This window comes from Mchenga conophoros, linkage group LG2, assembly GCF_057382185.1.
Source record: "Mchenga conophoros isolate Kocher_MC1m ecotype Shallow Benthic linkage group LG2, M_conophoros_male_GT1.1, whole genome shotgun sequence".
Taxonomy (NCBI): domain Eukaryota; kingdom Metazoa; phylum Chordata; class Actinopteri; order Cichliformes; family Cichlidae; genus Mchenga; species Mchenga conophoros.
Window position 1 is genome coordinate 22,360,944 of NC_140527.1, and position 23,420 is coordinate 22,384,363.

Consider the following 23,420-nt stretch of genomic DNA (forward strand, 5'->3'; position numbering starts at 1 on the left):
TCTGCTCTTGATTACTTAAACAACTCCTGCCATTAGGTTGAATAATGCTAGACTAATTGCAGCTGTGGAGTAAAAAAAAAAATTGGTATTGACAACTTCAAATGATAATAAAAATTTAGATATATATGCAGTTTTTGAAAATGTAGAGGACTATTTTTTTGGAAGTCAAATTTATATCAAAGGTCGATGCAGATGATTTGAGATTAGAGCCCGTCAATAAGATTCCTGTCTGGCCCCCAGTCAGACTCAGCGCCAGACCCGTCTTCTATCACGTTTGGATGATCTGCCGTGAGACATCAAAACATCTCACTGTCTGAACTGTAAGTCTCTCAAAGCTCCACTGCTTCAGAATACCAGCGGCATCAAGATGTTTAAGGACCCACTAGTTAGGTTTGCTGGGAGGGATTCCTGGAGTTAGATATCAGCAGGCATTACCGCTCTTCTGGTTTTTGGCACATAACCCTTTGAATTCACACTTCTTTTTTTATCAGAGTCAAGTTCAGATGCAGCATGCAGTTGTTTTCACAAACTAGGTGCACACAGCCCGTCTAAAAGCAAGGCCAGTCTAGCAACAAGCTGATGAACACACACAGCCTTTTGTAACTGAAAAGAAAGCAGATTTTCCCCTTTATAATGCAGCTTGTGCTCCCTTCCAGCAATGCACATGTTGGATAGAACATATCCTGTGACGAAAATTCGAAATTTATAAAAGCAACCTAAATATTTTTATATGTTTCTATTCTGTAGTGAAGAAAAACAGAATGTGTGAAATGAGAGTTCTTCCTCTTGCAGTGTGATGTATCTTTAAATCACCACAGGCCTGTGTTTGTGCCCATGTGAAACAGCATAAATCATTTTCTCATAAATCGGTAAGCATTTTGCACCTCCTCAGCATGTATGCCGAATGAAGGAAACGTGTGTGTTTGTTTTTGCCCCTCGTCTCTCTTTTAGGTAAGGTAAGATCCAACCGTGCCTGCCTGTCCATCAGCAAATGCAGGACTAATTACAGCTGCGCCGCTCCTCCACTCTTTTGATGCTCCAGGAGTTGTCTGCTAAGTGGCAGATGGCAACAAGCCAGAGAGGTTATTGCAAGTTTAGAGCTGGCTCCCTCTGAAAACACTGCCACTGCAGGAGCTATTGATTGACGCACGAGTCACTCTGTGGCTGCAGACTCTGCCAGGGTTCCCCTTCTCCCCTCACTGAGTTTCTGCCACAGTTTCTGTTCCAAGCTGCTGAGAGGAATCCAGCTCGCTAAACCTCGGCTTAGTTGTTAAGAAGCCTGGAGGGAAACACTTGCTGTTTGCATAAAATTACTACTGGCTTGACTTACACAGCAGTGAAGGAGTAGCTCGTTAACCCTCCGTGAACTACATGGGACAGGAACGCGTTAGCTCAGACGTTTCAGGGTCTGATCTGATTTTGTGTGAAGTCATTCTGAGAGCACTTTCCAGAACTTCAATAATATCTACAATAATACTGTAGCTTCTCTCTTGCAGAGGTTTTGGTTTAGAAATGTAGCACTCACTATTTCTCATTTTCAGTAAGAACGCAACAAAATAACAAAATAACATTGGTAGAAGATGGTGTTTATTAGTTGGTGGAACAATGGAACAGACAGATATCTGGTGTAAAGGGTTTGGTTTACGCTGGTTATTAAAAACTAATAAAAATTTAAATAGCAGCAGAGATGAAGAGCACTCATTAAATATTAACTCAGCAGGTGTGAGATGATCCAGCCACAGGTCGATGATGGTGGAGTCCAGATCGCTAAAAGGGCTTTTTAGCAATCCTCATGACCCTCATCGAAATAAAAATGCCCTCTGTGAGTGACACTTTTTAAGCAAGGAGATGCTTTATGAGGTGGGAAGGTTTCAATCTGATACACAGTACTGACTGAAAAAGGCTGAAATCTCAGCCTTTTTCAGACTCACTTCTAGCCTCCTGATCAGTAACCACAAAGTGCACTCACTAGCTTTTTCTGGAGCTTTGAATCATCGGTAAATTATGTTTGCAAGCTTGTGTTTGTTTACAGTTTACCTGCTGATGATATCCTTGAATAATGAAGACTGTGAGCTGTGACTGAAAAACTCTGGTTAACATTGTTTGCTTTGAAACTTCTAAAGCCAAGAGTGAGCGCTGATGCTCCATTTTAAACCGAGACTGAAATGATTAGTGAGTTATGTGATGCAAACATACAATAAAATAAAACAAAGATCTTTCTCTTTCCTTGGCTAAGATATTAAACCTTGTAAGCAAAAATGAAATTGTAAAAAAGTTTTATCGAATATTGCTGACATGCTGAAATTTGGATATACACATCTGTTTCACCAGATGTTTGAGGTGATATGTAAATCAGTAAACATTGGTCACATTTACTGATTCGCATAGTAACTCCTGAATCTTAGTGTTATTGTGTTTACAACAGTTCACTCTGTGAATACATTTTATTAGCTTCATCTTTTGCTCTCCTTAAAGCTGCTCATCGGGTCCCTTCATGCTTGGTCCGCTTTGGGCTTTGGAGCGTGATGTCACGGGAGCTGGGCCACGCCCCCTCCCGCCATGACAGTAGGCCAAAGAAAGCCGAGGACCCGAGTGAGAGTCGGCGCCAAGTTTGAAGTAGTTTAGGAGAGCCGGTGTCCTGACAAAACACGCTACCTATCAAGCTGTCCTACTTGTTGTTACTGCGCATGCGCACAACTCAAAACTGCAATGTTTTTGGTGTTAATAGTACACGACAAATATTTGATCCTACCCCGATCTTGTGCGTGCGAAAAAAGGTTAGTATTATATGTTTACTTCTTTATTACAGCTGATACTTGTTTTCCTTAAGCTGTTGTCAGTTTGTTAACTTTTCAAGCCAACATGCGTTTTGTTTTTTGTGCAAAAATACTCCAATTTGGAGTCTCAATTGAAGTCATATTTCAAGTCTTCATTTACGTCGATTTATTTACGTCATATCTAAATAAATCCAAGCCGGAAGCATGTAATGTAATGATAAGTGTGATTTGGCCATCAGAACGACCTACCTATAGATATGTACGATGGAGGCATACATCACGTAAGGTAGTATTTTCTAATAAGGTAGCACGGATTGATAGACGTGACTATACATTTACGCTACGGTTGGGTGTTTGACAAAGTTTCGCAGAACACCGGAAGTCTTTTTGCAACCACGTGCACTGCCCCCTGGTGGCCTTTAAAAAGAATGCAGGTTTAAGGCATTTCCAAGTTGGCTTCACTCTTCAAACCCAGAAGCTTTGTCCATCTTTTATATTGTCTGTGAGAGGAGAACGGGCACACATAAGCACAAAGGCATATTGTTTGGCTTACTTTGTCAGGACAGTCACTGACACTATTGCATTTCCAAGCTTCTTAAAACTAAGTTTAACTCTAACATGAAGTGGCAAACCCTAACCTTAACCTAAACTTAAAACTAATCCTTACATCGACCCCAAACTCTTTGTGTAGTGGTCACAAGTATAGCTGGACATGTTTTACAATCCCAATTCCCAAAAAGTCAGGACACTGTATAAAACCCATATTTTGTTGACAGCAGAACATAAAAAATATCAAATGTTTAAACTGAGACAGTTTATACTTTATGAAAAATATTAGCTCATTTTGAATTTGATTGCAGCAACAGGTCTCGCAAAATTTGGGATGAGGGCAAAAAAGCTGAAAGAGTAAATGATACTGAAAAGAAACACTTTGTAACTACTCAGTTTAACCAGTGACAGGGCAGCAACGTGATTGGTAAACTTCTGTCAATTACCCAATCTGTAAAAACTGTGTCTACAAATTTTGCAACAATGTCAGAATAATGTTCCTCGATGTAAAACTGTACTGTAAAACTATCACCATCATCCGCCATACATAATATCATCAAAGGAATCAGGGAATCTGGAGAAACTGCTTTGCGCAAGTCAAAAATCAATCTTGGATGCCTGTGATCTCTGGCAAGCACTGCATTGAAAACAGGAATGATTCTGTCGCATCTAAAGAAATCATTGTTTATGAACACAAATGCAGATTAATCGTCTACAATGCAAAAAAAAAAAAAGCCATATGTGAACACAATCCAGAAGTTTCACCACCTTCTCTGAGCCAAAGCTCATTTAAAATGACTGCAAAGTAGTGATCAGACAAATTAAACAAACATGGACTCTGAACTGAGTGCTGATAACACTCCTCCTCTTCAGTCTGGAGGACGTAAAGCCCTGCATCTCTGATGGTACCGTCGTGCATTAGTGCCTATGGAGTTGGCAGCTTGCACGTCTTCAAAGGCATTATCAGAGCAACATATGCATATGAAGTGTTTTGCCCAAGGACACAACGACCAAGACTGTCCAAGCCGGGGCTCGAACCGGCAACCTTCTGATTACAAGGCGAACTCCCAACTCTTGAGCCACGATGATGTTTTTCCTTTAATAAATAATATCATCATTTTAAACCTGTACTTTGTTTTTTATAATTACTATTTGTTTACTTATTTATCTTTGTCTAATATTAAAATGTATTAAAATTTGAAACATTTAAGTGTGACAGAGATACAGTATTGCACATTGTGTCTATTTCCTGTAAATAAATAAATCTGAACCTCTGAAATTATACAGAAAGTATCTGGATAGGTTTGGATCACATATCCATCATTTGTGTGAAGGAGCACCTGTGAATGACTTCACAGCTTACATGTATTATAAATGAAGTTGGTTAGTTAAGCAGCTGCTAAAATGGCAAAAACAAGTGAAGTGAGCTCAGAGAAAAGGTCATGTTTGTTTGCATGAAGACCGCCGCTCTGTTCGACAGTCCTCCACAGTGGGGGTGGGAGTTCACAAATAGAGACCTGAGAACAGGAAAGTGCACATGCAGACCCAAAGAGCTCAGAAACAGACTGGGAAGCATAATTGGGAGCAATGTTGAGAAAAGGCAGCAGAGGGAAAGTGATACAGCAAAAAAATCAGGCGTACCCTCAAAGAATGAGACCGAATGGATTAAGAGCATACACAGAAAACAGACCTCTGTTATTTTCATTCAAGAGACAGCTTAATGCATATGGCTCTTATGGTGGGAAGTTTATATAGAGAATATGAAAGGAATGAAGTTGAAAGCACAGTGCCTATAAAAAACATTCCCCCTCCATTTATCGCTTTTATAAATGGAATCATGGTAAATATAACTTGGTTTTTATGGCAAGAATTCATTTTAAAAACATTTGACAAAGTTAAAACAGACGTCTAACAATTGAAAATAAAAGTAAACGTCGTGTAAAATAAGTGAATGCATTTAACAGATGAACCTTTGGCTGCCATCACAGCACCGAGTCTGTAGATACCGCTCCATCAAACTACTCAAGCTCTGTCAGGTTGGATGTAAAGAGTCCTTTTCAAGTCCAGTCATAAATTCCTCGTTGGATTGATGCTTTGACTTGGACACTCCAGAGCCTTCACCTTGTTCATCTCCATAAACCATTTCTGTGTCTTCAGGTCATTGTCATGCTGTAAAACGACCCCTCCAATCTCCGAAATAATGAAAAATCAGATTGTCTGCCAGGAAGCATCCCCACAGCATGACGCTTCCGCCACCATGCTTCACAGTGTGGATGGCACGTGTGTGGAGATGTGCAGTGGTGGGTGTCTGACAAACATCGTGTTTAGTCTGATGGCTAAACTGCCCATCAGATTCTTCTAGTTCACCTCGGAGTTTCCCACATGCTTCTCCAGCAAAGCTTTAACATGAGCTTTTTTTTCTCTTTTTCCTATTGTTCATAAAGCTTTGACGGGTGAAGCTCTCAGTGTTGTAGTCACAGTCTCTCGGTCTCGGCTGCTGAAGCTTTGGAGTAGTCACAGGTGTCTTGGTGGTCTGCGTCTTGCACACTCAGTTTGTGAGCACGACCAGTTCCAGGTCTGTTTACGTCTCTGTCTTATTTCTTGCTTTTCTTACTGACAGATTTAACTGAACTCTAAGCGATGTTCAGTGACTTCATATTTTTTACATCAGTCCCTGACTTCTACTTTTCTATAACCTTTTCTTGGAGTTGCCTAGAGAGTTTATCTTCATGGCGTGATTAACCAGATACAGACACAGGAAGTGCACTCAGGTGATCTCTATTTCACTAACTGTGATTCAACTAGCATCATCTGGATGGACCTGAATTAGGTTAGCCATTTTAAAGGGGGTTTAAAGCCATTTTATATGTATCCATTAAAGCCACTTGGCTGCTGCTTTATTCATAAGGGGTCACCACAGCAGGCAGCTCCTTCTGTTTGATTTGACAGATTTTTAAGCTGCCCTTCCTGACGCTATCCCAAAGGGATTTATATCTCCTCCCACCATCAAACTGGGGATTTTTTTTACTTGTTAGGCAACTAAATTAACTGACATTAATCTGTAGAAGTCTGTTTTTTCCTGGACATGAGAGAGATGTTTGGTAAATTCTTGACAAAAAGCAATTAACTCTTATATGTTGGGAGGTGGGTTTTTTTGTTTGAAGTCTTACAGAAGAAGAAAAGCAGTGACTGGATGTCCAAACAATTTAGACTTTGTAATCTATGCAACTGTTTTACTGCATGTTTGTAAGTGGATACCTTGCTGTCTTTCTTTGAAGTACATTTTACTGTCTAGTCTAAAGATATTACTCCATTTTAAAGTGTCCAAATCAAGAACATTCTTAAGTTGTGTGCAGCTAGCGTCAGCGACACTCAGAAAGATTATGCGTCATTTGCAAAAAATGTGAACACACAGTTAGCAGGTAGAGTTGGAGCAAACTAAATGTACATGAATTATTTGCCCTGTGATTTTGGTGATTTGTCCTTTGTGTGTTCAGCAGTAATTACAAGCCTCAAAATGTTGCTCCTGATAAGAAAAGTGAAAAGCAGAAACTTTAAAATGCTACTTCAGAGATCTTAGAGGAGAATAAAGGTTTCGAGTAGTCGGCTCAAACGTGTCCAATAGCTTGGAAGCCCACACATAGGTAATGAACCACATTTCTGTCAGGAAAGGAGCCTCGAGTTGGCTTTTAAAAAAGCCACTGGAGCTTTTCCAGACACAACTTTCCCTGGCAGCCATACACAGCAAATGGATATGTTTCTAATGAAAGGCTTTTAGGGGATATCGATTTTTTTTTCCATAAGCATGGCTGGCAGTTTTGTCCTTGACATGCAGTCGGACGAATATGCAGATGGGAAAGAAAAATTAATGAAAAATTCTGTTTCAACCCAGTGTGCCTGTTTTCTGAGCAACGTGGTGATTATTTTCTCTGCGTGACCACCATAGAGTGGCACTATGACATTTAAAAAGTTATTACACACATTAATGAGCTAATTGTCTCACCAGGTCTCACACAGTGCCAAAGACATCTTTGATCTAACTTCCTCACCTGAGGATTCACCCCGGCTGCACACTCCTGTCCGTGTACATCAGTCATCTAAATATCTGCAGCGTAATCACTTGTGCAGAAACATTCTCTTATTCCTCAGAGTGAAAAACTTTAAGATGCAAGTCAGCAATTTTTTTACTTTGTGTGTGACCAGAGCTGGGGGGAGTGTCATTACACTAATGCGGTACTGCTATCCAACAAAGGATCTGCCACCAGGGGGGGTAAACTCTGGACAGCAAAGAACACAGATCTTAAGATAATGGACTGCCCTGCATTACAACCTTACTCATCTTTCTTTCTTTTTTTTAAAATATCCTATTGCTCATTCTACCTCCGAAGCAGCAGGGCATCATGTGTTATCTTCAAAGGCACAGTGACTATATTAACATTAACAGAAGTACTCACACTGTCAGTGGCATCTTAAAGCAGTTTTAACATTTCATTAATAATTAAAAAACAGCCACAAATATTTAAAGATATTCGCCAGATGTCTTTTAAACTCTCATCAGCTGAACAGAGAATTTTAAAGCTCCGATTTTAAAGCTAGGGAAAGCAGGTCTGTGCACAGAAAGCCTGCAAGTCACAGCCCATTAAAAGGTGCCACTAACAAGGCACTTAACCCCTGTCTCCTCTCATGTATCAGCTCAGTAGCAGCAGTATAAGACGCTGTCCACACCAGGCTCTCGGTGGGATTTGGTAAGTTGCTGAAAAAAGCCTCCAGGCTCAGTAAACACCCGTGGATAAATACAGATTAGATTGATGGTGTAATCTTAGATTTTCTTTCCAGTGAGCAGGCAGGTGACGTTTGTTAATGACCACAGATATGTACAAGATGCATTTAGACAGCATGTTGTAAAATGCTCCCACAGTGGTGACTTTTTAGAAAGTTAATCTCTCCCTCTATTACCTGTAAGGGTGAACGCACATTGTCAAATTGTAATTGGATCTGATGGAGCTGATATTTAAGCTCAGCAACACGGAGAAACATGCTGGATAAAAATAAATCAGACTAAATTTAGAATTTCTTTATTCTGGCCTGGAAAACAGCCAGTGAGGAAACAAAATTGTTTTTGTGGAGATAATGATCACAGTTTCAAAAGATTATTTTGAGAAAAAAATATTTAATGCTCCCTACGGTTATATGTAACCCCAACGCTGATCGATGATCGATTTTGTAATCGTATCATCAGATCTGCGACCATATGTTCGAGATACTCAGGTGAAGAGAGGTGCAGAGCTGTTAACTGATCACCACCTGGTGGTGAGTTGGATCAGGTGGCAGGGGAGGATGCTGGACAGGCCTCGGGTACCTAAACGTATAGTGAGGGTTCCCTGGGAACGCCTGGCAGAGGTCCCCGCCTGCGAGATCTTCAACTCCCACCACCGGCAGAGCTTCGACAGCATTCCAAGGGAGACTGGGGGCATCGAGTCCAATCATGGTGGTAACCCCCAAACCAGATGGTGGACACCAGAGGTGAAGGGAATCATCAGGCTGAAGAAAGAGTCTTATTGGCCTTGGTTGGCCTGTGGGACTTCGGAGGCAGCCGATAGGCCCTGACGGGCCAAGCAGAACGCGGCTTGGGCAGTCGCTGAAGCAGTAACTCGGGTGTGGGAGGAGTTCGGAGATGCCATGGAAAAAGCCTTTCAGACTGCCTTGAAGAGATTCTGGCAAACCGTCAGGCGATTCAGGAGGGGAAAGTGGTGCTCTACCTGCACTGTGTGCACTGTGGGTGGAGCACTGCTGAGTTCAACTGAGGATAATTTTGGGCAGTGGAAGGAATACTTCAAGGAGCTTCTCAATCCCACTGAAACGTCTTCTGTGGAAGAAGCAGAGTCTGGGGGAGAGGGCAACGACTTGTCCAACACTGGGGGTGAGTTCACTGAGGCAGTTAAACAGCTATTTAGTGGCAAGGCCCCTGGGGTGGATGACGTTCACCCTGAGTTCCTGAAGGCTCTGGATGTTGTAGGGCTGTCTGAGTTCACACGTCTCTGCAATGTGTGAGATCAGAGGCGGTACTTCTGGATTGACAGACCGAGGTGGTGATTCCTGTCTTCAGGAAGGGGGACTGGAGGGAGAATCCTCTGCCTCCCTGGGAAAGTCTGTGCCAGGGTGCTGGAAAGGAGAGTCCATCCATTTGTTGAACCTTGGACACAAGAGGAACAATGTCATGCTGGTAGAGCAAGCTCTTTGGGTGCCCTTTGTCACCGATTCTGTACATAAAGTTTATGGACAGAGTTTCTAAGCATAGTCAGGTGGCTGAAGGCTTCCACTTGGGTGGTCTCAGAATCTCATCTCTGCTTTTTGCAGGTTTTGTTGGCTTCATCAGGTGATGGCTGTTCGCAGCCGGGTGTGAAGTGGCAGGAATGAGAATCAGCACCTCCAAGTCTGACATCATGGTCCTCAACCGGAAAAGGGTGGAGGAAAGCAAAGATAAGATAAGATAAGATAAGATAACCTTTATTAGTCCCACACGTGGGAAATTTGTTTTGTCACAGCAGGAAGTGGACAGTGCAAAAGTTATGAGGCAAAAATTAGAATACAATAAGAATAAATACAGTACACAACTGTACAGAATAGAATAAAATACTATATACAGTAGAATAAAATAGCTCTCGATTTACTGGTCGATCCATGTCCCTACCCTCAGCTATGGTCACGAGCTGTGGGTAGTGCCCAAAAGAAAGAGATCGGATACAAGCAGCAGAAATGAGCTTTCTCTGAAAGGTGGCTGGCCTCTCAGTTAGAGATAGGGTGAGAAGTTCAGCCATCCAGGATGGCCTCATACTAGAGCTGCTACTCCTCCACAATGAAAGCAGCCAGTTGAGGTGGCACCTCGTAGATGAGGTGTTCTGGGCATGTCCCACCGGGAGGAGGGCCCGGAGCAGACCAAGGACATGCGGGAAAGAATTATAGCTCTTGGCCTGCCTGGGAATGCCTTAATGTTCCCCTGGACAAGCTGGAGGAGGTGGCTGGGAAGAAGGCGGTCTGGGCTTCTCTGCTTAGGCTGCTGCCCCCGCGACCCAGCCCCAGTTAAGCGGAAGAAGATGAATGGATGGTTGGATGGACAACCTCAGCTTCTGATGCTAGGTAGAATAAGCAGAACGTTAGTGAACGGAGCTTGTTGGCTACCTCCCGCTTTAACTATACATACCCATTACTGTTTTCTAAATCCAAGTTGTCAAGTTTTAAACAAGCTTTAAAATCCAGTGATATTTTTATTTTGTTATTTCATTAACTATTAACTTCTGTTGCTAGGTAGAATAAAAAGAAAGTCTTATTGGCTAATTGGTTACCTTCTATATTACCAATACACACCCATGTATTATAATTTATTAGTGTAGTTCTAAATCCAAGTTCTCATTTTTTTAAATGTTGTAGCAAAAAGTAAATACAGTACAGAGACTTAAAATCCTATAAAGAGATATATTTTTTTAATTTAGCAATATCAACCTAATAACTTCTGTTGCTAGCTGAAGGTTAGCTACCTTCCTCATTACCTGTACTGACCCAATATACATGATAATTTCTTAATGTAGTTCTAAATCCAAGTTGTCATTTTTTAATTCAGTAGCAAAAATTTGATATAGTAGAGAATTTTAAAATCCCATAAGTTATATTTTTCATTTATCTGCTGTATTAGGTTACATTTTGGTGTCATTGTGCAAATAAAGTAGTGTACTACACATTACTGATTACTTTTTAAAAATGAATAAATAAATGCAATATGTTACTCCCCAGAAAATGTAACTCATTACTCTACTTGTAGCATTACTTTGTAGCGTGGGGTGAAATTTATTCTCACATAATTACCAGTTACCGAGTTAAACCTTAGGCTACAGTCCCACACACTGAAACAAATCCCTATCCTAATGAGGACACGCAAACTTTCTTTTAATGTTTACATTTGAACACAAAGCCGAAAACATGCAAGTCAAAAACCAGCCCAAAAGACTTCAAAACAATCTCTGTCTGCAGGGCTGAGGTCAGCAAACGCCCAGTTTCAACATCACTCTGGATTCTTTGTGTGAGCACGTTGTGTGTGCAGATGCTTGCAAAGAGCTGAAGTTAACAGCAGAATGCAGTTGTTACCATCCTCAAGCCAATTTGCACTTTACCATCACACTCATGTCCTTTTGTGCAATAAAGGTCAAATTTATGTACATATGCATACGACTCAAACGTTGTAGATAAGATGTGAGCAGTGTCTCGGTAGCTTCTTGTCTGTAAGACAAGGTACATTTTTTTTGTAATAATAATAATAATAATGGATTGCATTTATATAGTGCTTTTCGGGGCCCTCAAAGCGCTTTACAATTCCACTATTCATTCACTCTCGCATTCACACACTGGTGGAGGCAGCTACAGTTGTAGCCACAGCTGCCCTGGGGCAGACTGACAGAGGCGAGGCTGCCATATCGGCCCCTCTGGCCTTTTTAAATTATTATTGTTGTTGTTTTTATTAATCTTGCGTTAATGACAAGCAAATAAATAATAATCACCTTACAGGGATTGAGGGACTATATCGCCCTTAGTTCAGTCAGCATTTACCAAGCTGGCTGCAGTGGTGGAGAAGTATTCAGTATTTTACTAAATAACAGCAATGCCACAGTGTAGAAATAGTAGAGAGTAAATGTCAAGCACTGAACATTCCAGTGTGTATTATTAGCTGCATTTTCCAACAGTTTTGAAATTAAAAGCCTCATGAATTCATAAAATGTCAGTAATGTTGCAGTATATAATTGGATAATGATTACCTCTGCATTAGTGCTGAAGTGTCACTGATTGCTTTGGTTAGTCCAGTTAAAGCTCATATTTTTGCATCATATTTACACTGCTTGAGAGGGCGGTTTTTACCACAGCGTCATATCTTGTGAGCTCATCATTAATTTTGTATGACGAATGTGCTCAATATAAAGTATGAAATGCCGTGAAATGGGAACACTTCCACGATCATGTGTAATTAGCTTCTGGACACTAACGGGATTTAATTACTTTTGGCAACATCATAATGCACTTATGTGCAATATGGTGTAGCACACTGATTGCAGCTCAGAAAACAGATCTGATAAGCCAGCGAACAGAAGCATGACACAGCTCGGTTTTCGTTTAATCACCTCAGTGTGAACAAAAGCCATTCTTCTTTCCTGGAAGAAACTTTGCTTAAATACTCGTGTTTTCTGGAGTGAAATCCACCAAATATGGTCTCTGTGTTATCAGTGCAGCAGATTTTATCAGCAAATGTCAGAAAATGTTAGTCCTGGTATCTACATAATTGTGGCTCCACAAATTTGAAAGATAAAATCATCAGTTTTGTGCATTTCGTGGGGATGTTTATGTAGAATTTGACTCGTAAAGCTATTTTAAATATATGCCATAAGTGACCTTGTGCACTCTGTCTGTGCCTTGCCTAACCAGACAATAAGCTAGAAAATGGAAGTGGCAAAAATCTTCAGTCCAATATCTGTAAATGCAAACAGCCTGCACTGAAGGTCTGGTGATTTAACAAGGAGGGGAGATCAGAGTACCGTCAGACAGGAGTTTATTCCACCATCTAAATTTTGGGTTTATTTGTGCCACATTTAGCCCATTAATTAACAATATAACTCTGAGGCATTCACGTCAAACCAAATGACGCTTATTTACCTCATTGACTCTGGTTATTGAATATCTGACCATTTCACTAAAGTAATAATCACAGTGCGTAATAAAAAAATAAGTAATAGGAGCAGCATTGCTTCATTGCACCACCTCCCTGTAGTGTAATCTTTACTACATTTTGAGGTTTTATGAGCTGAGAGAGAATGCTAGAAACCTTCATATAGCACTTTTAAATCTCTCAAATAAAAATAAAACACACACACTTGTCAAAAACCACCTGAAACACATTCGGGCCACATAACTGATCCAGCCCCGTGTGGTACTGCTGCCGTGGAGCGCAAGCGTGCAGCTTTATTCGTGGTAGAGAAATCATCTTTTAGTTTGAAAGTCTTTTTTCTCTGTGCTAACTTTCTGTTTATGCACACTCACGGCAGGTGACTTTCAAAGAACCAACACCATTAGCTTTGTTTGGATCTTCTTCTGTTTTCCCCTTTTCTGGCCAACACTCTGTGAAACTTTGAGGGCACCAGCTCCTTGGAGACTTCTTTTGTTCTTCACTCGGCTGTTCAGATAATCTTAGGTCATATCCACATATTTTACAGGCAGAAAACCTAAGAGAGATGACAAGAGCAGGATGTTTTTCCCCCTCCTAGCCTCTATTCAGCTCTGGCACGCAAAGCCCAACCTAAGCAGAATGAGTAAGTGGAGAGCATCATGACACAGTTTTGAAAAAGATGAGAGGAGGATTATTACACTGAGCCAGTGAAGTACTTCTTAAAGTTTGTTCATCACAGAGTGCTCGTCAAAGTGCCCCTAGAAAGACATTCAGCCGCGGATGCTCATTTGAGGGGATTTAATTTGAAGGAAAAGGAAGCATTTCGATTTAATTTTCCACAGAGACGCGTTGTCCAAAGGTGGGCATGTAATAATGACAGCCAGATCTGTCATTTGTCTTCTCTCTGTTCTTGCTGTTAAGTGAAATGAGTAATAGTGTGGTTGAAAAGCTTTTCAATCTCCAGGGAGGATCCATGCTGAGAAACAATGCAGTCATTTGTGTGGATGGAGAAAGTATATAATTTCAAGACCAATCACATGGAATCATATGGGAAGCAGCGCTGCACAGTTTGAACTCTTTAAATTGGTTAAAATGAGTAACTGCATTGGGGCTGTATCGCATCCGGACAGCTGGTCTGATCCCTTGAATTGAGAGATTTTGTGTCATTTACCCGCCTGTTACTTCAAAAATCAAGGAAAGTGAAGCGCATTCAGGCTCAGACTGCATGAGACGTGCCTGCTTCCTCCTGAACCTGACATGCTCATTATCAGCATTACCATAATCTATTGTGTCACTCACAAAAGCTTTGCTATAAAAGGAAATTCCACAGATTTTACATATCAAGCTCAGGCAGCTCATGCGGTCTCAGCAGCCAGCTGAGAAAAACTATCCAGAGGCTAAAAAAAAATACCCCTGATGATGTCATAATGATGTCATCAGAGTTATGTCAGACTGGGTGGTCAGGTAGCCTGATGGGGTGGAGTAACTTTTGATGAAGGTAGAACAAATCCAAGTTTGCAGCTGCTTTATGGATCCTGTGTGTTTGAAGCTCTTGATTGTTAGACTTTACTCGTTTTTTAAAATAATGTCTTTCTTTCTCTTTAGTCACCCTGCTCTTTGGAGTGCAACACTAATGCATTACTTAAGTGTGGCTAAACATAAGGTAAGAATTGGCCAGGAAAGTCTGAAATCTGGCCCATTGTAAGCCTTTGGTTTAGGAGGGCATAGATTTTAGACTTTTAACTGTATTTTCATAAGTTTTATCCTACTGAGAAAGACATTCATACAAAGTAATTAAGGAACAAATAAACTGTAACAGTTAAAACACATATGTTCATGTTTTTTTGCTTTTTACTAGCAGCTACAGAAATGTGTGTGCTTTTTTGTGGTAACAATTACGACATAATTTATTTTATCGTGCGTAAAAACTAAAATTGCACTTGGATGGGATTAAACGTGCAAAGGAGAGTTTCTCTGTCAAATTATCCCCGCTTTGACGTGAAAAGATGTGACTCCTTTTAGAGCCTTTTCTCGGGTGTTTACCCAGCGGATTACATGAATTCTCGTGATTTTATAAAATTACCGTTTGGATTGATGTGCATGACACTTTCATTAATTACGCTCCACCAGCTATCCTCGGAGTCTGGAGGAGGTCTGCCCGCAACCTTTAGGCTCGAAGTTTAGAGTGAACACACCAGCACAAAATCTAAACTGCCAGCAGCTCCATGACGTCAGGTGAGGTTAAATACAGTTTATTCACAGGTAAAAACGTTAACAGCAAACATTCAGAACACAAACTCTGCTTTTTGTTATATTAGCAAGCTGTTGCGTTTTATGGGCCTTGATCTGCCTGCACTGTCTGGCCCTGGATGATGTGTTTATCTACATCAGTCTGATTGATGATGTTGAACATAAGCATAGGCAGAGGTAAAAGAAAAGTGAGAAGGAATGAGGCGAAAACAAAATCCACTCCGCCGTCCTCCTGTGTAACTTACTGCTTTTTGTTGGGTTGTTGGAGGAGGAAGAGGAAGGGGTTGTTGTTTTTTTAAAGCGTAAAGTCATTGATTGTCACAGCAGAGGGAAGCGCTGCTCCAGAGCGGCTATGTGTTGCATGCCTCAGCGGGGAAAATGTCTTCGTATGCGGGTGGCAGTTCACTGGGGAGCGGGTAGGAGAAAGGGAAGCAATGATTGAGCTCCGGGTCCGTGGGCGAGTATCCCGGCAGTTCGATTGACGGGTGTCCCCCGCACTGCACTTCTGCACCTGTCTCGTCAAACACACCAAAAACACCCAGGTTGATGTAAGACACCGGCTGGAAATCCGCCGAGGAGCAGTCCCGCTCCTCGCTGAAGATGATCGCCCCGGCGCTCTGCCTCTGACACTGTCTGCTCCTAGAAAACTGCGCTGTTTTGTACCTTTTGATGATCACCAGGTTGATGAGCCCGAGGAGGCACTCCAACGTGCTGAGAACAGTGGAGATGACCAAACTCCGCTGGTAATCCCTCAGCTGCTCGCAGGCAGGGTTCAACACCACAGAGTGGAAGCAGTAATGGGAATATTTCCTCTCCACCAGAGAAGCCGTGTCCCCGTCCACCACCGCGCCAGAGAAGGCGGTGAGGACCCCCAACAAGAAGACCACAACACCGAGGAGAAAGAAATTCCTGCAGCCGGGCTTGTCCGTGCAACACACCAGCGCGGTTCCCAGCATGACCTGCCCGATTCCCACAAGTAGCCCGGAGTAGAAAGCCCCGGCTGTGGAGCCGAGGTGGAAATGCGCTTTCACCGTAGATCCCAACGAAACGCATCTTAATCCAACGACAACTTCGCTCAGGGCGCACACGAAGAGGAGGGTGCTGGAGAGGACGGTGCACAGCCCTTTCCCACTCAACTTCATTATATTCCACCTCTGCCGCTCTCGATCCCTCTCCCCCGCTCTTCATCCTCCTGCGTCCTCTCCTCCGTCTCCTCTGGAAGCACTCTCACATCGGGACATCATCTGCCGGTGACTCCTCCGGTTCAGAGCGGGCGATCCTCGCCGCTGCGGCGTCTCTCTCGCATGCCCGCCGCTTTACAGGAATATATAAATAATTAATGACAAGAACGCATTCCTCACTGCACTTATCGATAATCCATACAGCCAATGATCGCGTTACCCAAGATCAGCTATAGCCGCCCATCTCACTCCCAAGCAAAAGTTTTTTTATGTTGCTTTTCCTTTTTCCTCCTGACGAGAGAGTGCAGTCCGCCAAGTCTCCGGCTTGAATGCCGTGTGCGGGGTTTTGTGGCAGAGAAGGAGGCGGCTGCTACAGCCGGAGATGCTCGAGCGTCCTGTTGACCAATGACCCGCAGGCCCCAAGAACACTCCTACAGGGGCTATAAGTGTGCCTGAGGTGCCACGTAGAGACTTTACAGTGACGTTGTGTTAAATGGAAAGGCGAGTGAGCGACTTTTGGTGGGTGATCAAAACAATCGTGAGCGCGACTGGTGTTCGGGAATATGAAATGATTTCTTTTTTCTTTTTTTATACACGCACTTCAAACCCTCAGGCTCGTAGTCAGTTCACCTCTGCAGGAGTGACTGCGAGGTGAGGAAATTTAATTTAGGCGAGCGGTAACCTGTGTTCCTGTTACTAAACTGATTTTTGGCGGAAACAAAATAATCCTCTTATTCTTAATATGAGCTAAATAAAAAAACGAAAAGCCCACCAGGAGTGACTGCAAAAACAAGTCCTAGGACTTGTTTTTGTCAGGCAGATCTTTCCGGAAAATCACAATTCATCAAGCATCAATAAGACGAGAGGAGCTGAGCGAGGCTGTGTGCTGTCCGCGGTGCTGAAACATCCAAACCAGGAGGCCAGACGGCCGCTGATTGGAGTCCACAGCATCTCTCCTCACATTTCTAATGGAGCTTTAAAACTATAAACGTCTCGTATTTTAATGGTGGTTGAGAGAGGCTCCAGACTTCACCATAGACAACCTTTACAGGAGCGTTGCAGGGTGGATAACTGGTTAGAGGCAGCATTTCAGTCTTAAAACAAATGTAGAAAGACATACTGTATGAGTCATCCAAAGTCCATGCTGCAATGCCCAACAGAAGCTACAGCCCACAGTGTAAAAGTAAATGTTTGAGTGTGAAGTCTAATAGAGTACATAGTCATTATAAATAGAGCAGGCAGCTGAAAGAGACATTCTTCTAATTCATATGTTGAAAATATGTTAAGACAATCTTTACGAGATTTATTTGTGTGTGTGTGTGTGTGTGTGTGTGTGTGTGTGTGTAATCATGTAACCAGATTTCATGATAACGAATCCAAATATATGCTGAGTCATTTTTATTACCTAAAACCCAAAAACATTTTTGGCACTAAAGCGTGGAGATATGACACCACTGCGGTCACTAAGATTTATCATCTTTGTCATCCATGAGCAAAGTAAATATCACAATAAAATTTCATGCCAATGGCATTTGAGGCTGGAGTTTCGGGAGCAAAGTGCCCGAGTGACATTCATTTAGTGAAAACAAATCGGTGTCATTGAATCGGAGCTGGCTAATAATGAAATGTAAAAAAAAAAAATTCGTGAAAAAGTTCAAGGATATGCAAAATGATTCAACTGTGTGACCTGCTGTAAAACATTGCCGGTTCTTGGAGCTGAGTTGTTTCCACTTCATTTTATCTGGCTGTGAAAACTCAGCGGACGAGCGCGAGTTCTTGACTTAATTAACCAAATGTTTGACGAGTGCAGGTGGGAGAATTCCACCAGGGAAAGCCGTCGCCCAACCATTCATCACAATGAGCCACCTCATTGACTGTACCAGCACAGCTGCCAGCAAGTGTGAGTGTCACTCTAATTAGGTCATTACTACTTTGCATAGGTTTGCAGATAAGAAAAGATGCTGTGAATGATGAGCTGATAAGCTGCTGATTGGCTGATTGATTGGCAGGCTTGCTTGCTGGCAGTGTGTTTCAGTGATGTTGACACCATCAGCAGCAACAACCTGACTGACTGGCCCAGTCACCACAGGCGTAGATACAAAACTGAAGCAATAAAGGGGCAAAAACTGGAGAATCAAAACACAGAAAACGAAGCGTCTGAGGCTCAAAGTTTCCTGGGGAGCATATAACCCACTGCTTAACGAGTCTCTCTGTCACTTCTTATCCAGTCCATACATGAGCAATAAAACCCACAGCTCTGAGTCCTTCCTGCTGTTAAAGCATTGTATTTGAGCCATGCTTTGTGTGGCAGCAGATTCAAACCCATTTTTCACATTTGTTGTTCCATAATGTGGGCGTTGCAAAGCCTTTTGTAACTGTGATTAAGAGCTATACAAATAAACTTGGACCAGGGCATCACAGAAAATGGCTTCACTTCACTCACAGTGTGAGCAGCCACAGGTAAGGAGCATGCACTTTAATGTGAAGGAAAACTACTGGATTCAATTGCCCGATAAAAGTGATGAGGCAGAGGTTGTTAATAGCATATGTCTTTCATCAGGGCACAAGGTGAGCCCTGCTCACCTCCATAACACAGACCATTTCCCTCATGGTCACAGACCTGGAAGACACTGTTACTGAAGGGGAAAGTGGCTCTAACCTTAATGGGTAAGATCACCTCTCACCTACATGGCAGAAAGACCTGAAATTGGCTTCATTTTAATGTACAGGGCTGTCTGAATGTGATTACTATATGGTTTATAGGGGAAAATGCCACACAAAGAACTGCAGATAGATCCCCAGCATTATAACAATAATAATAATAAATCAGCCTTCTCCTCCAAGAGCAGATTTTCAACTTAAATCACTACAAGTCGTTCTGTGTGTGTGCGTGTGTGTGAGCATTTAGGCTCGATTGCTTCAGCTGTGCCAAGAGTCAGCTGTGAAGGGAGTGCTTCGGCATCTAAGATGCAGTTTTACAGCAGCAGTTACAACAGCCGCGACAGGTCGGCCTGTAAAATCCTGTGTTAGCCTATAAATATTAATGAATCTAAAGCAGCCGCTGCTGTTGATGGCTGGAGCTGGGAGGGACTCAAACAATGTTTCTTCTAAAGAGGAACTGACTCTGAAAAATAAATTCAATACCAAGGGTGAAAACCTGTCAGACCTAGATCAGACAGGGGACAGGGTTTGTCAAATGGGCGGGAGCATTAGGAACAGAGAAGTGAGGCAGTCAGCTGGTGAGATTATCATAGTATTCATATCAACAGTGTATCAAATGACCGCGTGGAGGATATCACTTGCTTTTTTTTCGAGTAATTTTCATTTGCCAGCGTGAAGCTTCTTCTCTTTAGAGCTGCTGCTGCTTCATGTTGCCAGCAGAAAACCTCAGATAAACCCACTGTGGGCTTCCAGTACCCACCCGAAACAGACTGAAAACAAAAGCAGCAAATGTTACCTGATGAACAGAGCGAGAACCCAGTGTAGACAAACAGATCTGTGTGCAGACACTGGGCTCGACTCCAAATAATGATATCCCTTACAACAAGACCAAGAAAAGAGTTCCAGCGATAAAGCTGAATACTCCTTAAATCAAATAATGTTTAGTCTATCACTAAGGGAATATATGAGATTGGTGTGTGTGTGTGTGTGTGTGTGTGTGTGTGTGTGTGTGTGTGGGCGCGTGAGGAAAATAGAAAGCATTTAATTTAAAATGAGCTTGGTTTTGTGTTTGTTGGCATCACTGGAGGTCAGTTTCGAGGGGTTTGGGTGTTTGTGTGTTTGTGTTTGTGCGGGGCTTTACTGTGTAAAATACAAGGTGCAGAGGTTGGATGATTATGCATAAAGCCTGAGGAGCAGCAAAGAAATGCCATTTAGCTTTTGTAGATGCCAAAACATACGAGCAGGCGCGGCTGAAGATGAGGTCCAAATGATTCCATCAAAGTGGAAGTTTGAACTTATTTATCCCTTTCCTTCTGTTTCCTGCTTGATTTTTATGAACTTCATATCAGGATTAGAGGCTCCACAGGATAGTATCTAACAAGCATAATATCCCTGGTTTGATCATAGGTAGGGGACAGGTAGGGCATCTAGTGTAATAAAAAAAAACCCTGCCATATCAAATATATGGAGCTAGCTGCTGTAGTGCAGTTTCGAGGTTGAGCTACTGCCCCCTTGTGGCCAGAAATGACAACAAAGCAGCTTTAAGTGAGATTTGTGGGCACTTTTGGCACTTTATGGAAAATAACATCTCACTGAAATAATGAGTCTCTAAGGTACTTCCTGACTTATTGACCTTGGTTAAGAGTACCATTACCCTTAAAGTTGCACTTGGATTGTTTTATTTCGAGGAGAATCTCAGTCTTTGGGAAACTTATTTTATTAACAATAAAGTCAGAAATGAATGTGTGAAAAGTAACCACCAGCATCACCACTATTCCTTCTGATGTTCCCGATGTTAATAGCACCATTGTTATAATTTAATCTGAATCAAAAGTCAATTTAACTTCAAACCTTTCCCCTGGTCATTTAATTTAGCGCTGCTTCATCTAATTATACCCTTCACTGCACAACTGCATATATATTTAGTTTCCTCTGACTTTTAATCAAAGAACTGCAAAGTAGATTTTTCTTTGAGTTAAGGTACCAAGAAACATTTTCACTTTTCAAGCCAGGAAATACACAGGCTTAAATCACGAATGCGTGTTGTGCTAAAATATGTAAACAAATGAAAAATAACAAGGTAAATTATAAATAATTCAGGCACTGACTGGCTGGACTGGAGGGAGCACACACTGAAACCTGTTAATACTGTAAGTATAATTCTTCCCCATTTAGCATCATCGCTGAAATTGTTGTGCTGAACCTTAAAGAAGATTTATAGTGGTATTTATGTTAATGGAAATCCATACAGATGATGGCGATGGTAACGATGATGATCAGATTACATTAGTGAGATTCATTAGTGAGGAGGAGGTGAAGGAAAGAGGCAATGTAATGATGAGGGTTGCATGTGAGGGTAAAGCACAGTCTACGTAGGAGTTTATTTCAGGCATCCAAAGAATACAAATAAAGTCCTGCTCAAGATGATAGCATCGTCCAAATGCAAGTGAAAACACTGCTCCACAATGGAGTGTATTTGCAAAATTATGCTGCAGATCACTTTGATATTGTTATGTTTGCACAAAGCATCTTTGTCGTTGATCATTTTAAAATATTCAAAATCCTCCTACTCGGTTTCTTTCACAGAACAAATGAGGGTCTTTCCGCTCGTTCTTTTCAAAACCGTTGTAGCCAGAGGTAGTAAATGTTTTTCATTACCAGATAAATTGAGTGCAGAAGTGTCACCAAATAATAAAACTGTGTGGAATCATTTAAAATGATGCAACAGAGGACTTAGGAGAAGCTACACCCAATCCGGGGTTTTCCTTCTGTCTTGTAGTCCACATCTTTATATAAGGAAACTGCATCAGACATTTAAGAGACTTTAAATATGAGGCTGTTAGAGAACAGAGATGCAGGTGGAAGGAATTACTGCACCAGCACCACGCAGGCAGAGCGTATAGAAAAGGGCAGACAGCTGACCTTAGGCTTTCTCCCGAGACTGCAAGATGCTCAAGAGACAACGCTCGTAGCCGGCCTTTGTGACTTCAGAAGGATTCTTCAAATGTGACCTGATTAAAAATGTGTTTTTCTATGCACTTCCTCACTTTGATGTTCGAGCTGCTTTTACGCCACCAGCTGAAGATGAGTCCAGTTTTGTGGTCCAGGATTTCTGGATTAGGAAGGATTAGATGTACATGTAACATCATTTTTAGCGTTAGACACACATTACTGTTCGTAACTGAATAAAGAAATGACAGTCAGGTTTACAGCAGCAAATTTAGCATTTTTGGAAGGCTGAGAGCTTCAAGGGTGCAGTGAGGAAAAACAGTTTTATAGTGCTGTAAAGGAGACTAACACTATTGTTTGTAACACCATTGGTTCTAATTCAGTGGCCACTTTACAGATGTTTTTGTTTCCTCACAGTGCAAGTTAACTGCGAGATACGTTCTTTAATTGCATATATAATGGTAGATAAGTCTACTTGGTGGTGTGAGCATCAGTTAATTTAGAGGAGAATCACTCCAGTCAAAAGAAGATTTTTTCCACTTAATTTAATCTATATTTGGCAGCTTGGTGCTGTTCTGAGAGCAGCACAGCGCTGAGCAGGCATGAATAAAAACACATACAGTTAAATCCACAGGATCATCATTGGACAGCGATACATTATGTTGTCATTGTGCTTCTGTACCCCACCACAGTGGCTTTAAATCTAACAATCAATGTGTGATTGAAGTGCAGACCTTCAGCTTGAATTCAAGGAGCTTCATAAAAGTGCTCTATTAACTGTTTGAGAATTAGAGACATTTTTATACATAGTGCATCATTTTCAGAGGCTCAAACAACTAGACGATAGACCGAGGAGTGGTTTCATGGGGAGCTGAGGATTGTTGTTTTCATGGTAATGTCAGCTTTAGACATCCACTGATTGCAACTAATGTTCATCCAGTTATTAAAAACATCCTTATACTTACAATTACATTAGTTTGTCCAATTAGTTTTGTGCATCTGAAAATGCAACACAATTTATGAAAATGCCTGCAATTAGAGTCTGACTGATAAATGATTTTTAAGACTGAGACGGACATTTGGTGACTTAAATAACCAACACGTTGGTAGGATGTAACCTGAGCTATCAGTGTCTATGGCAAGACATCAGCTGATCTGCCAGGACTGGTGGAGCATTTTTCCATTTTTCTACTTTTTACACATTTACTTAATTCATTCATTGACTTTCATTGATTTTCTCTATAGTCTTTTCATTTTTTAACTTTCCAGACTTTATTTTCAGATGTTCACGCTGCAGGGGAAAATGATTACACATTCAACTTGTGTTTTCCAGAAGTGATAAAACAGTGA

General features: G+C 41.7%; 1 protein-coding gene across 1 annotated transcript; it reads right to left on the reverse strand.

Moving 5' to 3' along the window:
• Positions 1-15,265: 15,265 nt before the first annotated feature.
• tmem271 (transmembrane protein 271) lies at positions 15,266-16,927 on the reverse strand. Its single transcript, XM_085247735.1, has 2 exons — positions 16,681-16,927; positions 15,266-16,593 (listed from the first exon to the last, which is right to left on the reverse strand). The coding sequence occupies exon 2, from the start codon at positions 16,419-16,421 to the stop codon at positions 15,630-15,632; it is 792 nt and encodes a 263-aa protein (XP_085103861.1). The 5' UTR covers positions 16,422-16,593; positions 16,681-16,927; the 3' UTR covers positions 15,266-15,629.
• Positions 16,928-23,420: the final 6,493 nt, after the last annotated feature.